The sequence below is a fragment of the Leucopleurus acutus genome (genome assembly GCF_964270905.1).
Source record: "Leucopleurus acutus genome assembly, chromosome: 1".
In the NCBI taxonomy this organism is placed as follows: domain Eukaryota; kingdom Metazoa; phylum Chordata; class Mammalia; order Artiodactyla; family Delphinidae; genus Leucopleurus; species Leucopleurus acutus.
In genome coordinates this window covers 66,863,579-66,880,084 of record NC_139142.1, presented here as the reverse complement: position 1 = coordinate 66,880,084, position 16,506 = coordinate 66,863,579, and the positions used below count along the sequence as shown (strand labels likewise).

General features: G+C 38.9%; 2 protein-coding genes across 5 annotated transcripts in view; one reads left to right on the top strand and one right to left on the bottom strand.

Annotated features, from left to right (window-relative positions):
• STRN3 (striatin 3) overlaps positions 1-11,189 on the bottom strand; it is a 113,875-nt gene extending 102,686 nt beyond the window's left edge. For all 4 annotated transcript variants that reach the window (XM_082838371.1, XM_082838368.1, XM_082838370.1 and 1 more), the window contains exon 1: positions 10,732-11,189. In XM_082838371.1, the coding sequence (XP_082694497.1) occupies positions 10,732-11,013 (282 nt within the window). In that variant the 5' untranslated portion in view covers positions 11,014-11,189. The remainder of the gene's footprint in view (positions 1-10,731) is intronic.
• Positions 7,573-16,506, top strand: part of AP4S1 (adaptor related protein complex 4 subunit sigma 1) — a 63,055-nt gene continuing 54,121 nt past the window's right edge. Inside the window, exon 1 of the mRNA XM_082838409.1 lies at positions 7,573-10,613. The gene's annotated coding sequence lies outside the window, so the exon portion shown is untranslated. The remainder of the gene's footprint in view (positions 10,614-16,506) is intronic.

Below are 16,506 nucleotides of genomic sequence, written 5' to 3'. Positions count from 1 at the left end.
AGATTTCAGTAACAGACTTACAGCTTAAATGAAACTGGTTAACTAATGGCTTTCACAGCTAAAACATTTGTGACCCCTAATTCAGACTTGAGTGGCAAGCCATGAAATAAAAAAAATTACGAATTTGTATAATGCTTTGTTAACTGCTAATATTATAATCCTACAAAACAAAAAAGCAATATAATAGAGTTTATTTTTGGCAGAAGGCTGGTTGGTTGCTCACACATTTAAGAACACAGTTACAAATGTTTTCTGAAACTTTAACACAACCATTCAGCAATAGTGGAGTAATTAAATCAACTATGGCGTGTATACAAAGTAGAATACTACTACTATGCAGCTGTTATAAAAGTGAGAATGTTCTCTACTGACAGACTCAGAATAATCTCCAAAAAATGTTAAATGAAAAAGCAAAGTGAAAAACAGGTATATAGTTTACGAACTGTTGTATCAGAAAGGAAAGAAAATCAACATACATATTTGCTTACATCTATTTGCATAAAGAAACACTGGAGGGATACATATGGTACTACTAATAAAAGTGGTTACTAATGTAGGACACTAAGGGTAGACAGGCTCATGGTAAGTACAAGATTTAATTCTGAACCATGCATTAACTATTCAAAAAATAAAATTAAGAGTCTGAAAATGTTTTAATTAGAATTTTTAAAACTCTTTTACAAAATCTATCTAAACATGATCCAAAATTTCACTACACATTTATAATGACTTCACTTATATATAGCCTTTTAAATCTTGTGACACTGACCCTATTCATTTGTTTACAATTCTTTACCACGGAGGTGGTCCCAATGAACACCAGGTACCAGTATTACCTTAAAATGGCATAAGGTATCAGACAAAAGCAACTCGGCAGCACGCGGCTTCACTACCTATTTACTGTTTTATGTTGAACAAGTTATTTAAACTCTTGCCCATGTTTCCTTCTCTCTAAAATGGAAATACTTGTTATCTATGATTTAGGAATGGTATACAAATTAGAATGATTCCAAACATACAGAAAGCACTCATTAAATGTTAACAGGTACTATTATTAATAGTTCTTTCTATGGACATATAATGCTTTCATCTATGTAATCAAACACCACAGCGTGTTTCAACTGAATCCAACAAAAATTCGCAGCATATTCAAAACCAGCAAGTTCCTGTTAACAAGTAGCTTTAATTTACTGGAAAGCAGAAAATGAAAATAAAAAAGTGCAACGATGTAATCATACACAGTGCAAGCCATTGTGAGTGCAGAGAAGGGGTGATAATATTGCTCAAGTTTAACGTATCAATAGAAGGAATGACAATGTTAAAGGGAAAGGGGATGGAGAGCTGGATGACACCAAATCGTTAAGAGACTTTGATCATGCAGGTTCCCAAACCTGGTTGATTATCAGAATCACCAGCTATACATTTTAAAAACACAGATCCTACCTCAAACTACTGAATCACAATGACCAAGGACAGAATGTGGGAATCTGTATTATTAAAGATCCCAGGTGATTATTATTTACTAGGTTTTGGAACCACCACAGATCTCACCCTCTTACAGTTAGAGACTTTACAAGTATCTCCAGATAAAATAAATTTAATCATTGCCTTTGGTAGCTTCACTGGAACGACAGCTAAAGGCAAGTTGATATTATAATTACTCATTCCTTTAAGTCATTAAAGTACTTTTTAAGGTAAATATATGTGTTTTAAGTAATAACATGACTGCCATTTACCCAACAATTACTCATAAATGACTGGAAACAAGGCCCAACACCATTCCATCCCAAAGCAAAGTAAATGTCAAGAGGGAGGTGATACAGAGAATTTAATTTTAAAAAGGGCAAAAGCTCTGAACAGAACCTCACCAAAGAAGACATACAGATGGCAAATAAAGTGCTCAACACTGTTATGTCATTAGGGAATAGCAAATTAAAACGATATATCACTACACACCTAAAATCCAAAACACTGACATCAAATGCTGACAAAATATAGAGCAACAAGAACTGTCAATCACCACTGGTGGGAATGCAAAAAAGGTACACAGCCACTCTGGAAAACTGTTCGGCAGTTTTTTAAAAAAATTAAACATACTCTCATCACACAATCCAGTATTCAAACTCCTAAATTACTTGAAAACATACATCCACACAAAAACCTGCACATTGACATTTACTCATAATTGCCAAAACTTGGAAGCACTGAAGATGTCCTTCAACAGGTGAGCGGACAAATAAACTGTGGTACATATGTACAACGGAATATTATTCAGCACTAAAAAGATCAATCAAGCCACAAAAAGACATTTAAGGAGGAACCTTAAATGAACACTACCAAGTCAAAGAAGCCGTCTGAAAAAGCTATGCACGGTATGATTCCAATTACGTGACATTTTGGAAAAAGCAGAACTATGGAAGACAGTAAAAAGAGCACTAGTTGGGACTTCCCTGGTGGTCCAGTGGCTGAGGTTCCGTGCTTCCACTGCAGGGGGCGCGGGTTCAATTCCTGGTTGGGGAACTGGGATCCCACATGCCATGCAGCGCAGCCAAAAACAAACAAAAAAGCAAAAACAAAACAAAAAAGCAAAGCAACAAAAAAAAGAGCAGTAGCTGCCATGGGTTTGGGTGAGGGAGGAAGGAACAGGTGGAGCATACGGGATATTTAGGGCCGTGAAAGCATTATTTACTATAAAGGTGGATGTATGTCATTATATATTTGTCAAATCCCAAAGAATATACAAGACAGAGAGTGAACCCTAATGTAACCACGGACTTTGGTTGATAATAATGGGTCCGTGTTGGTTCATTAATTGTAACAAATGTACAACAGTAGTGGAGCTATTGATGTTGGGGGAGGTTTTGATGGGGGAGGAGTTATGTGGGAACTGTCTGTACTTTCAGCTAAATTTTGCTATAAACCTAAACCTGCTCTAAAAAATAAAAGTCTATGACAGAGAAAACACAACTTGGGAAAAAAATCAAAGGAAAGGTATTTTGCAAAAAAAAATTTTTAGTAATATATTTCAAAGTTGACAAAAAAGTAACGGTGGCCCTGGAACCCTCCTGTATTGCTGGTGGGAAAGTAAAATGGTGTAGTCACTTTGGAAAACACTTCAGCAGGTTCCTGAAAAAGTTGAACATGACCTGGCAATTCCATTCCTATGTATATACCTAGGATAATTGAAAACATATGTTCACACAAAAACTTGTGCAGAAATGTTAATAACAGCATTTTTCATAATAGCCAAAAAGTAGAAACACCCAAATATCCACCAACTGATGGACAAAATGTAGTATATCCATACAACAGAATATTATTCGGCCATAGTAAGGAATAAAGTACCGTTACATGCTACACATGGATGGACCTTGAAAACATCATCTTAAGTGAAAAAAGCCATTCACAAAAAGCCACATATTGTATGATTCCGTTTATATGAAATGTTCAGAATATTCTTGATATTCTATGATAGAAAGACTATTCTTTCTATCATAGAGACAGAAATTAGTGATTGCCAAGGAAAAGGGGGAATTGGGACTAACTACTAAGAGGTTAAACTGGGTTCATTTGTAGGTGATGAAAATGTTTCCAAATTAGACAGCGATGATGACGATACAACACAGTAATATACTAAAAACCAGAGAAATGTACAGTCAACCTTCTGTATCCACAAGGTTCTGCATCCATAGATTTAACCAACTGTGCATCAAATACAGTCAGGAAAAAAAAATTCCAGGAAGTTCCAAAAACCAAAACTTAAATTTGCAACTGCAGGCAACTATTTACATTGTATTTACAACTATTTACTTTGTATTAGGTATTATAAGTAATCTAGAGAAGATTTAAAGTGTACGGAATAAAGTGCATGGTTTATATGCAAATACTAAACCATTTTATATTAGGGACTTCAGATCCAGGGATAGAGGGGAGAGCGGGGTGGTGGAGTCCTGGAACCAATCACTCCACAGATACTGAGGGATGACTGTACACTTTACAGGGGTGAATTTTATGTTACGTGAATTATATCTCAATTTCTGAAGTTTTTTAAAAACTAAGGGTGGCCCTAATGGATGAATGTTCCTAAACACTAACATCAACAGCTGCTAACATCAGGAAAGACAACGAACTGTTTTGTGCCTTCTGATGGAAGACCTCATCACCACCTGTGAAGTAGTCTCGTCCCCCACTACCACCCCAAAAAAGAAAATAAACCAATATGTAGCAAGACCCTGTATCCGACTAACCAAGTTACAGGGAAAACAAATAGGACAACAGATAAACTGTATCTGATAAACTGTATCAGAGATGCACTGAGCAAAACACAGACTCTGGGAACCTTTATAGGACCAAAGATCTGATTTCTTCAACAAAAAATGGCAAAGAAAAGGAAAGAAAGATGGAGGGGGTTCCAAAAGCAATGTGTTATTTAGATCCTGATTCAAACAAACTCTTCAAAGATAACTGAGAAAACTGGAAATTCAAACAGCGTATACTTGATAATATCAATAAATTAAGGAATTATTCATTTTCTTAATTTGGTATGCAACTACAACTGTTGTCTTTTTAAAGTCCTTATCTTTTAGATATATACTGAAATATTCATGGATGAAATTGTATGTTTCTGGGATTAGCTTCAAAATAATTTGGGACAGGGAAGGAGTGGACAGAAGTATAAGTAAAATAAGATTGGTCATGAGTTGTTACTGAGTGATGAGTGACAAGTTTATGGGAGGTCACAGATCGCTATATTATTCTTTAATATGTTTAAAACTCTCCATAATAAAAATTAAAGGGTATATGTAATACAATCATATAATACATCCTTTACAATATGAAGGATAAACTCTTAAGAGAGGAGCATGTATGGAGGGAAACCGTTAAGATGCCTCCAGAGAAATCAGGCAGGAGGAACACCCTGAACTAAAACAGTTGTAGTAAAGAAATTTAAAGCACAGATTAAATCAGTGTTACTTCCTTAGGTCAGTGGTTAGGCTTCAAGTAATTCGAAGCCAAATAATTGTTTTTTAACTAGAAAAGCCTCCAAAGTTTTTATGCAAAGAAGACTATATTTCCAAAAAATTAATAATCACGGAATTAAAATATATTTTAGGATACTGAGGCTATCTATATTAGATAGCCCACTGAATCACTAAAGTCCAGCTCACACTTCCAACAAAGTTCTTTCCTGCTTTAGAACTTATTTTAATGCTGTTCCTTTCCACTGAAAAACCTATGGTTAGGTAGTCACACTTCAGATCTCAAAGTATACTTATCCTCCTAAGGGTTTCACAAAAATTAAATGCGTTAAGATATGTATTAACAACTTAAAATAATTCTTGGCATATAGGAACTGCTCAATAATTGCTTAGCTATTTACCTGAAAGCTCACTATCTACACAGGTTTTCCACCACCATTTATTTTCTCAGCATCCTGTTAATTTCTGATTTATCACATTTTATTATTTCTCAAGTACTGCACCAACAGTAAGGTCCTTGCTTCACATATCATTATATACCCAGTATGTAGCACAAAATAACACTGAAATATATTCACTGAATAATCATACTAGAATCAATAAGACCCAAAGACTCAACATTTTTAGAAGGACCCATTGTTTTCTTTAGCATCTGCCAATGGGAAGGATGATGATAAACATTAACAATAACAGGGGGACTTCCCTGGTAGCACAGTGGTTAAGAATCCGCCTGCCAACGTAGGGGACATGGGTTAAAGCCCTGGTCTGGGAAGATCCCACGTGCTGTGGAGCAGCTAAGCCCGTGGGCCACAACTACTGAACCTGTGCTCTAGAGCCCACAAACCACAACTGCTGAGCCCGCGTGCCAAAACTACTGAAGCCTGCACACCTGAGCCTGTGCTCCACCACAAGAGAAGCCACTGCAGTGAGAAGGCTGCGCACTGCATCAAAGAGTAGCCCCTGCTCGCCTCAACTAGAGAAAGCCTGCACGCAGCAACGAAGACCCAACGCAGCCAAAAATAAATAAATAAAATAAATTTATTTAAAAAAAAACAATAACAGGGAATAAAGGAGAATAAACAAGTTAAGTGCCTTTTGTGGGGGAAAGAGGCAGGCATTTGAGATGAACTGAATAATGGATATATTGAATTCGAAGTAGAAAATTTAAACAGGAAGTTAGAAATACGTCTGAGACATCTGAAAGTCAAAAATACAGTAGAGACTAAGAACATGGTCTCTAGAGTCAGTCTGCCTAGGTTTAAATCCCAGCTCTGCTACTCCTAGTTATAGGATCTTAGATCTTAGGCAGATTACTTAACCTCTGGGCCCCAATAATCTAGTGTCAAAAAACAAAACAAACAAACAAAAAAAAACCACCACCAACCAAAGAAACCAATTGTGCTCACCTCATTGGGTTTTTTTAGGATTAAAGGACTAAATACTGAAGCATCGGAATAACAGCAAAAAACAAAAACAAAAAACACAGTGTATTTCGAAATTTACAGTGAAAACAAAAAGAACCAGAACCCCAAGTAACGATAACTGAGACCAAAGGAGAGGAAATATATGAAAAGTGATAAGTGGACCAAAGGGAAAATAAGAAATTACAGAATATAGGCCAAAAAAAAGGATTTTGAGGAAGAAACTCTCAAAAGCAGAAAGTGTTGGTTAAGTGCATATAATCTGTAAGAAGGCCTCAAGATTTGGCAATTTGAAGGTCAATCACCAACAGAAAGAAGTGTTCTACAAAGTGTTTAGATAGGTATAAGGAGAGAGAGCAAAAAAAGACTATACAGCAGGATCAAGGGGTAAATGGAGAAAAGAAATCTAGATTAGGGGTCCCTAGACTTTCTGTTTCCAAGGACTTCAAAAAAGAAACAGGGAGAATATGACATAAGACTGTGGACTCAATTCTATCAAATAAAAATTTTTTTACTCTACTGCCACCACCATTTGAAAAAGGAAAACTGCATAACAGCAAGTCTTTATGAAGGCTAAAACTCTCGGAATAAAAGGAACACCTTTATGAAAAATCTCTACACTGTTCTTATTTTTTATAATTTCATAGTAGATTTATAAAAATCTTGTAATAGAAAAGGAACACGGATTTGCAAATCATTATTCTAGACTACCCTAAGAAAACCCTGGCAATAACAGATTAAAAGGGAAACAATTACCTCCCCCCATTAAAAATGAAGAAATCAAGTTATGTCTGAGAGAAACATCTCCTATTAACTTAAGATCTTTAGATGGCAATATCTGTCACGTTATGACAAATCTGTATGCCAGACTATGCAAACACAAACACTAATTAAAAGTTTACACTTGGGCTTTCCTGGTGGCGCAGTGGTTGAGAGTCCACCTGCCAATGCAGGGTACACGGGTTCGTGCCCCGGTCAGGGAAGATCCCACATGCCGCAGAGCGGCTAGGCCCGTGAGCCATGGCCACTGAGCCTGCTTGTCCAGAGCCTGTGCTTAGTTTTAGAATACTAACTCCAGGACTACATTTTCTATGTATTACCTATGCCATATTTTTATAGTTGGCACACAAGCATTTTGTATATGCCGTAAGTGCATTTATTACACACTAACTACAGAAAAAAATATAAGGACATATTTGCAGTATATATAAACTAGACCTGGCATGCCATGGGGGCTCAATAAAACTTTTTTGAAATGTACTGAAGTGGTGTATGCCACATAATGAATTACAAGTCAGATTCCATTTCTACAAAAAATACCAAAAAAACAATACAACACAATGGTTTCAAGAGTGGTAATAAGACCAAACAAAGCCTTTGGATTCAGATAAACCTGGGTTCAAATCTCAGCTGCAATACTTTATAGCTGGCAAAGTTATTTAAACTGTTTGTGTTTCCTCATCTGTAAAATAGAAATGATACCTACCTCATAAGGTTGTAGTGCTGATGAAATGGCAGTTATAATTTCTATTTAATGTGACTGCCAAAATCTCACAAGCAGTCCAGTCCATTTTTTCCCAAGTCCTAGACCAAATCAATCCAAATCTCTGGAGGATGAGACAAAGGCCTGCATATTTTTTATAGTTTTACAAGTGATTACCACTAGCACTCTCTTCTAGAAATCACTGTCCTAGAGCCTTATTAACAAAGCTTTACCTAAATCCCAGGTAAGGAACCATCACAAAGATGAAAGAGAGTTAAGACATCCTTTGGTTTAGTTCCAATCTTCTAAGAAAGACCTTTACCCAAAATTCCTTTTACAGGGAAGAGAACCATAATGCAAACTTCCAGTTTAAAATCCTTTCCAAAGCCAGGAAATTTAATTCCACACTGAAATTTTATATCAAAATGAGGTATACCTTAGCCTCGTTGTATTCATTATTGAATAGTTTTAATACTGAATACTTTAAATAATGTATAGATGAATAGTGCACCCAAGGATGTATACCATAACGATATGCAACTTCTCTTATTTCTGTTATCTTTCTTAAAATTAAGTTTAAGTTTACAATTTAAATCCATTCACGCTTCACTTAAACTTTCCCAATAAATTTTTTATTCAACACATACATTTTAAAATGTGCATCTCACAAGCATTCTTACTAAAGACTGAAGACGTGTAAAGCAAATTCAGCATTCCAGAAGCAAACCTGAAATCCTAATAACTAAGTAGCCCAATAAAACATTTTAGAGAAATATACAGAGCAAAAATACACAATCATGAACATTTTATTCCAAAAGAATCAGTGTGAAATAATAAAAATTCCTGGAAAAAAATTAAGAGTCTAGAAACACTGCTGAACTTCTTCAAAAAAAAGCAAACAAAAAAAGTTTAGAATGGCTATATCAGAACTAATATGCCACCTGTAGATAAACTGAAAGCAAGCAAGCAAAATGAATCTTCCTTAAAAGACTTCGGTCAAGAAGAGAATTAGAAGGGAAAGCAAGGGCTAGGGTAGACAATATAGATAGACCTCACTGTTGTATAGATTTTTTACTAATTTAGACACAAGACATTTTTCAGCTACTTACACCAGTGAAACTTATGAATGACTAATGCAATTGCTAACTTGAAAAGTGTTTAAATTCAAGCTTTTCTATAACAGTACAAAGGTTATAAACACTGTATCAGGGACTGGCGAAATATTATTTCGTGAGCCCAAGCCTCAATGCATTAGTAAATGCAATTTTTAAAAATAAATGCCTCACACCGAATATTAAGTTTGCACATGGTGTAGTAAAAGTTGTACATCAACAGAACTCTATACATCCCAGATATTTTAAAGCAGACTACACACACAAAAAAACAATTTTGACTTTAGCTTTTTAAATGTTATATTTTTAAGAGCCCAATAGTATATCAAAGCACTAAAACACTGAATTGACTAACAGGTGTTAATTTATAATTAACTTTCTCAAGACTTGGTCAAGTGTCAAAATATATGTTTCTTACTTTTCAAAAGTTTAACTTTCCCAACTTTGTAGAGACAAATAAAAGTCGACTGGTTCAAAATCAAACTGACGATATAGATATTTGTTTGAGGACACCCTTTTTAAGCTAATCCAATCTTCCTTCTTTCAACACTGCATTTCCCTAACCATTCACCCCAGGCATATATGACATGTACGTCAGCGAACACTACTACTTACATTCTAAATATATACCAGTCCGAAGAACAGGTGCAACACTATTTAGATGCATGCCTTTTTTCTTCTAAGCCAAAATTTGCCTTAGAAAGTGATTTTAAAATAAACACAAACACCCAAAAGAGTTGAACAATACTTTTAAAAAGATGTAGTCCTTCTGAAATACAAGACATAAGTCCTTAAAACACCAACAATCTTCCAAAAGTTAGGTAAACCAACCTATCAAAGTTTCACCTTAAGACTGAGTCCGGCTCAATTATGAAGGATCCTGAGGATATTTAACTTTGCTTCCCCTGCATGAGTTGGTAACGTGAGACAAGTACGCTTTACTCCAAGTTAATATTAAATCTTCCTAAAGACGGCACAGATATTCTGGTTTGGCTTTTTATGTGTAAAGAAGGGGATGGAGAACGGCGAAGGGTATTCTAAAAAGAAAAATTCAGTACAGAGAAGCGTTGATGAGTCAATCACTAAGAACTCAAAGGAATCTAAGTGAATAAGGCAGCATCCCAGGTAAGAAGGTACTTAAAGTTGGCGGTAGGAAATGAAAACTTCACAGGTCAGCCGCAAGCCATTGTGCTCGGTAGCAGCCCTGGAAAGAAGCGTGGCTGTCAAGGAGTAAGGGTTATCAACTCCGAGGGAGGGGGGCAGACATGCCAAATCGGAAAAGGGGGGTGATCCGGGTAAAGGTGGTAAAATGCCCGTCCCAATCCCTCTCCTCCGGTTCTCCATCTCAAGAGGCACAAACAAGAGCAAGCTCAGTGCCCAACAGCCCCTCGCCGGACTCTCTCCCACAGAGAGGAACTCGGCCCCAAGCCCCGGAGACCCGCGCAGGCCGCCTCCGGAGGAGCCCCCGCAGACGCCATACTAAAAGCCAAAATGGCTGCCCGAAGGAAGCCCGCACCGCGCAGCTAGTGAGGGCTGGGTAACAAGCTTCTGCGGGAAGGGGGGAGGGGGGCTAGAGGAAGAGCCGTCGCCAGGACCATCGCCCCCTCGAGCCGCACAGGTAGGTTTCTCTCGGCCTCCCAAGGCCTCGAGCTCCAACTGAGGGGAGTCCCGGCCCCACCCCCCGGTCGGGAACCCCGCCGCCGCAGCCGTCCCGCACACCGACCCCAGCGAGGTACCTGCAGTTCGGCCCGCTCCACCTCCCAGTGCGCCCGCTCCATCTCGAACCGAGCCCACTCGTGCTGGATGTAGTGCAGGATCCCTGGGATAGTGTACTGCTGCGGCCGGGACAGCTCTGGGCCTGCCGCGGGACCCGCTCCCTCGGCGGCCGGAGCACCCCCACCGCCCGCCGCTCCATTCCCCCCGGGCGAAAGGCTCATGTTCCCCCCAGGTCCCTGCTGCTGCCGTGGAGGGGCCGCCATCCCGGGGCCGCCACCACCACCTCCGGCGAGCTCGTCCATTGTGTGTGGGGCCCCGGCCGGGGCGCAGGGCGAGACGCCGACCGCTGGGGGAAGGGCCGGGGAGGGTGGCCCCGCGCTGGCGGCGGGGCGGAGGCCGGCTGGGAGAGGGGCGGGGAGGGGGTTGTTGCTGAATGCCTGCCGTAGGTCAGAGCAGGGAGCTGCCGGCCGCCGCCATTACAGTCCCTCCTCCATCTGCCAGTTTCACTCACTCACTTTAGGGGAAGGGGGGGCCGCGGCGGGAGGGGGAAGGGGGGGCAGGGTTGGGAAGGAGAGAGACGTAAGGCCGCCGTTCCCGCGCAGCATGCCGGGTAGAGAACGCCACTGCCGCCGCTCGCCTACTAGCCAAATAGAGTCCGGCCTCACCCTACGCAGGCGTACTGAGGACGCAGTTGGCTTGCCGTTAGAGGCGGGGAAGGAGATTCGGCCCCGCCCCTAGGCCCGCCCCGCAGGCTTGCTGCGGGATTCTGGCGGTGGAGTCCGGACGGTGGGCCATCGAATCCAATCTTTGGAAGAGAGTTGGTCTCTGCCTTCCCAAGAATCCGTATCCCTCTCTCAGTCAGTCCCCAGCGCCGTTCCCTACCCAAAGGTCTCAGCGGCGCGCCTGCCTTTGGAGCTGGGTTTTAACCTGGTTGGTCGCTCTGGCCGGCCGCAGCCGGTCCCGGATTCCTGACGTTTCTTTTGCATTCCTTGCGTGTTTTCAGGCAGTCCCAGAGGGTCGGGCCTCTTTCTCTGCCTGTCACTCTCTCTTTCTCTGGTTTCCTAGCACCAGGCAGTTCCCGGGGCTTTGGGGACGTTCTCTTTTGGCAAAGAGCCCAGATCGTCCCGGACGTGGAGACTGATTGACTGATTCTCTGTCTCTGGGCTTTGCTCCCAATTCTGTGCTCCCTGTCGCGCGTCGCAACTTGTACCGCTTTGCCTCCCTTCTTTCCTATTCTCGGGTGGGTTGTGTTTGGGGAGTTTGACAGGGGAGCAGTAGCGATTGTTTTCATTTTTTTTTGGGAGAAGAGAAGGTGAAAATCTTTAGATCTTGATAGTGGGCAGAGGGAGAAAGAAAACTGGAGGGGACTGGTTAAACTAACAATTTGATATTTTAGAAGTGAATGAGCTCACAAATATTGTCATTCATAGCAGAATCTTTTGATGGAAATAGAAAATAAGAGCATTGTGAAGACAATTTAAAACCCTAGATGAACGGCTAAAAATGTTTTCCTGGGTTGTTTTAGTGAATGTAATATACACATAAAAGACAAGGTTAATCTTTTAAGTACCGTAGTGTGTGTGTTTATGTGCTTAGGTTGCACGGAAACATCCTTAATGAACTAGTAAGTTTCTAAAAGTTAATGTAGCTAATAACCATTTGGTCAAAAAATAGGACAAAAATGATATTTAACAACAATAAGGAAAAAAGATTCATTAATTACAGCTATGCAGGAAAATCGCATATAACATTTATTGCATTCAAATTTTTCGCTTCTCTACTACCAATAAAATTTTCACTATGGAATATACACGACCACTCGGTGTAATTTCCAAGAGATAAAGTAGTACATCTTATTTTATCATGTCTGCTTTACTGTTAGTATAGTTTAACGGAGAGCGGATTGGACTTGTTACCCATGCTGCCATGTTTTATTTACATATGAAATGAGATCTGAGGTCGCAGAATTATTAAGAACTATTTCTCCATTTCATAGCAACCAACATACAACCTGCTCATTCAAGCTTGTTCATTTGCGAGGGGCCTCAGAGCACGTAAAAAGTTCAAAAATTCTGTACTGCCTCAAGACCCATATACATCAAGAAAAATTTGTTAGAGGGTGTGACTGATCTCCCTTACATTGGCATCAAAAGAAGAGGAGCATACCCACTAATATTTCCTGCTGGTACATCAAGTTCAAGTAAAGACTGGATTTATAATCCTTTTTCCTCCCCACTCACCTTCAGAAAAAACTAAACTCTGCTCTTCTATTACCTATCATATTAAGTGGCACCACATTCAAACCTGAGGCCTGGCAGTCATTCTAGTACCTTTCCTTCACTTGGTCCCCTCATCCAATCCCTTTCTCAGTAATATCTTTTATATCTATTCCATATCTTCATACATGTCTTAATTTAAACCTTCCCACCTTTACTGTTCCCCCGCCTTCCACTACCACTGATGCCTGAGTGATCTTCAAAAGTCAGATCTGATCCTATCATTCCCTGCTTAAAATATATTAATGATCACCAGACTTACAATAAAGCCCAAATTTTAGCATAGTATATAAAAGTCCTTATTGCCTAATTTACCATCACACCATCATGGTATCCCATTCTCTCCAGCTAATGTGCAGCACCATTTTGGGTTCCTCAAATGTGTGATGCTGTTTCATTCCACAAGAATTTAATACATGCTGTATCCAACTGGCTTTGCTTCCCTTCTTCCTTCAAAACTCATCTCAAGTATTTCTTCCTCCAAGAAGCTTTCCAGATCCGTGAATTATTTAGTATAGTATCCTAATAGTATCCCATGCTTAACTCCTAATACTTATTACATTGTATTTAAATTGTCTATATATGTACTCCTAGGTGACACTCATACTAAACACTATGAAAGCAAGACAGTCACATAACAGGTACTGCAAATATTTGCTTCACTTATTTACTTTTTTTTTTTTTAATTTCTGGATTGGCTCCTATTTTTCATATGCTCTGTTAGTCGCTGGTGAACCACTGTGAATCAAACAGATATAATCTCTGCCTTCACAGACTTTCCAGTCTAGTTTTAGGCAAATTACTTAGCACCAAGCACCCTTACTTCCTCAAAGTCTTATCCAGATCTGTCTCTTACACTCCCTATTTGAAGAATTCCAGTTGAACATGTCTGGATTCACTTTGTCCATGGTTTTATAAATGTCAACAGTGCAATCCTAAACCATATTCTTCCCAGATCATAGTCATTTATCTGCAGGATTGTAGCCTCCTAGAGGGGCAGGACCTATGCCCCTCTTGTTGAAAACTGTACCCCCAGTGCCTGGGACAGTGAAATCCCCAATAAATGTTTGATGAATAACTTAAATTCATACTAGACTAATATGAATATTTTTCCTTCACCTCAGTCTTTTTTTTTTACCAGTTTTTGCTACCATTGTACCAATTATCTCTTGAGGTTCAATGACCAGAACTGTCATGAGCACTAATAGTAAAAGACACCAAAATTTTCTCCTCTATCGGGAGATTATTTTTTACAGTATTGATGTTGTGCTTTGTGTACATGACTCCAAGGACAGTCTGCAGTGAGCTCCTAGAATCTTGTTCTCTGTAGGTAATGAGCTTTCCCAGGCTCACATACAACTCACCTAACTGGAATTCCCTTCCTAAACTGTGACTGAGTCATTTCCTCTTTTCAGCATCAACCTTTGAAACTTCTTGTTTGTTCTGTCCTTTCATCAATCTTGTTCATTTCTCCTCCACTCCCATTGATTCTCTCAGTTTCGATGCCTGCCTATTTATATCTTTAATCAGTTTAGAATTTTAAGGTTTTTTTTCCCCATTAGCTAATCTTAGACACCTGTGTTTTTATTCTACCTGACCAAAAAGAGACTTGTCACATTTCATGTGCATATATTATATCAACAAAAGTATGTTAAGGAATTCTAGTCTTTTAAATACATCAGAGTGGTTAACACTCAGATGCCTTCTTCCCAGTTACTGCAATACCTGATGTACAAAGTGTTTTGACCCTGACTTTGAGAACTATGTGAATTCCTTCCCAGACATCATATTATTTCATTGGTACATACTTCTCTAGGCATCTTTAACAGATTTTTTTCTTTAACATACCACTATACCATTATCACACCTATAAAATTAATGGTAATTCCATTGTACAGTCATCCTACTAACAAAGAGCTCAGACTGGTTCATAATCACTGATCTAGTCATCTTTTTCCATCATCTGAAAAGATTGTGACAAGTATTCTTATCTCTATGAAGAGAGGAAGCTGAGATAAGAGTTCTGGGTAACTTCCGCAGCCCTTAGTAGAATAGGAAGTATTCCTACTCTTACATCAGTGAGTATACATGTTTATTTGGAAACAAGAAATAAAGTCTCCCTTTACAATTCTGCCTCCTTCTGTCCTGTCAATGGATTTAATATTACTACCTCTGGCCCCCAAATCATTTGCACTTTTGAAATCATTTTTTAGGTAGTTTCAGGGTGATTCAGTCACTTGGGGAAACTACATAGTGTTTACATTTATAAATATAGAAAACAAATGAATATTAGAGCCCAGAGAAATATTTTTGAGAAGAGTTGGCATGTGTTCAAAAACCAAACGAGCAAAGTGTATAATGGAGATGGAACAGAAAAGGAGGCAGCTTTGACCTGCACTGTGGTTTAACCAGCATAATAAGATCAGGTATCTACTTTTCATTAAAGCAGTTGCTTGTGGCTAAGAAAAGTATAGAAATATATGCAGGATACCTGAACTATTCAAATAGTATATTGTGTGGAAAAGAAAAGGAATAGGACCTTCACAGATTACAGAAAAATAGGCACCAAGACCTTCAGGAAACTGTGCATGCTATATAAAATTCTAGTCCAAGTTCATTCCTGAATTGTCTCCTGGGTAATATGATTCAGAAAGCAATAGGCTGTGATAATACTGTATAATAGCTAACTCATAGAGATGTCAAAATTGAAAGGGAAAAAAGAAAAAAGGATTGCCTGGAGCCAAGTCCCTCCTGAACATTGGGTAAAAGTGAACAACCAGCTCTATAAACATGAGAACCAAATGACTGGAAAATGTGACTGAATGGGAAATTGCCAAAAGTTTCCTAGGTAATAATTTAACAATCTTGGAAATGTGGTTTGTCTCCTGTTGGAGCAGCAGGGGAGAATGTTCAGAAGAATGGTACCAGACATGGACATCTTGCCTGGGAAATCTCTGCTAAAGACAGTTTCCTTTGGAAAATGTTTTAAATTTGGCAAAAATTCACAAAACCTTATTTTTCTATGATAACATTTTTAAAGACGGTAACCTTTAGTTTTGTCTATTAATAGACCAACCTAAAGTACCTGACAATTACCCTACAAAAAAAGATTAAAGAATTATTTGGAGCATTTTTAAATAACTCCTATTGCTCCTTTTGTATTATAGCTTTCAATATAGTAATCGGATGTTGTAAATCATGTTGTGCATAAGACTTTTTATTTTTGGCCGCACAGCATGTGGTATCTCAGTTCCCCGACCAGGGATTGAACCCATGCCCCCTGCAGTAGAAGCTCCAAGTCTTAACCAGTGGACCACCAGGGAAGTCCCTAGACATTTTTTTTTTTTTAACATCTTTATTGGGGTATAATTGCTTTACAATGGTGTGTTAGTTTCTGCTTTATAACAAAGTGAATCAGTCATACATAAACATATGTTCCCACATGTCTTCCCTCTTGTAGACATTTTTATTTAACTTTTTATTTTGGATTTCAGTCATTCAAAAGTAGGAAAAAAAAGT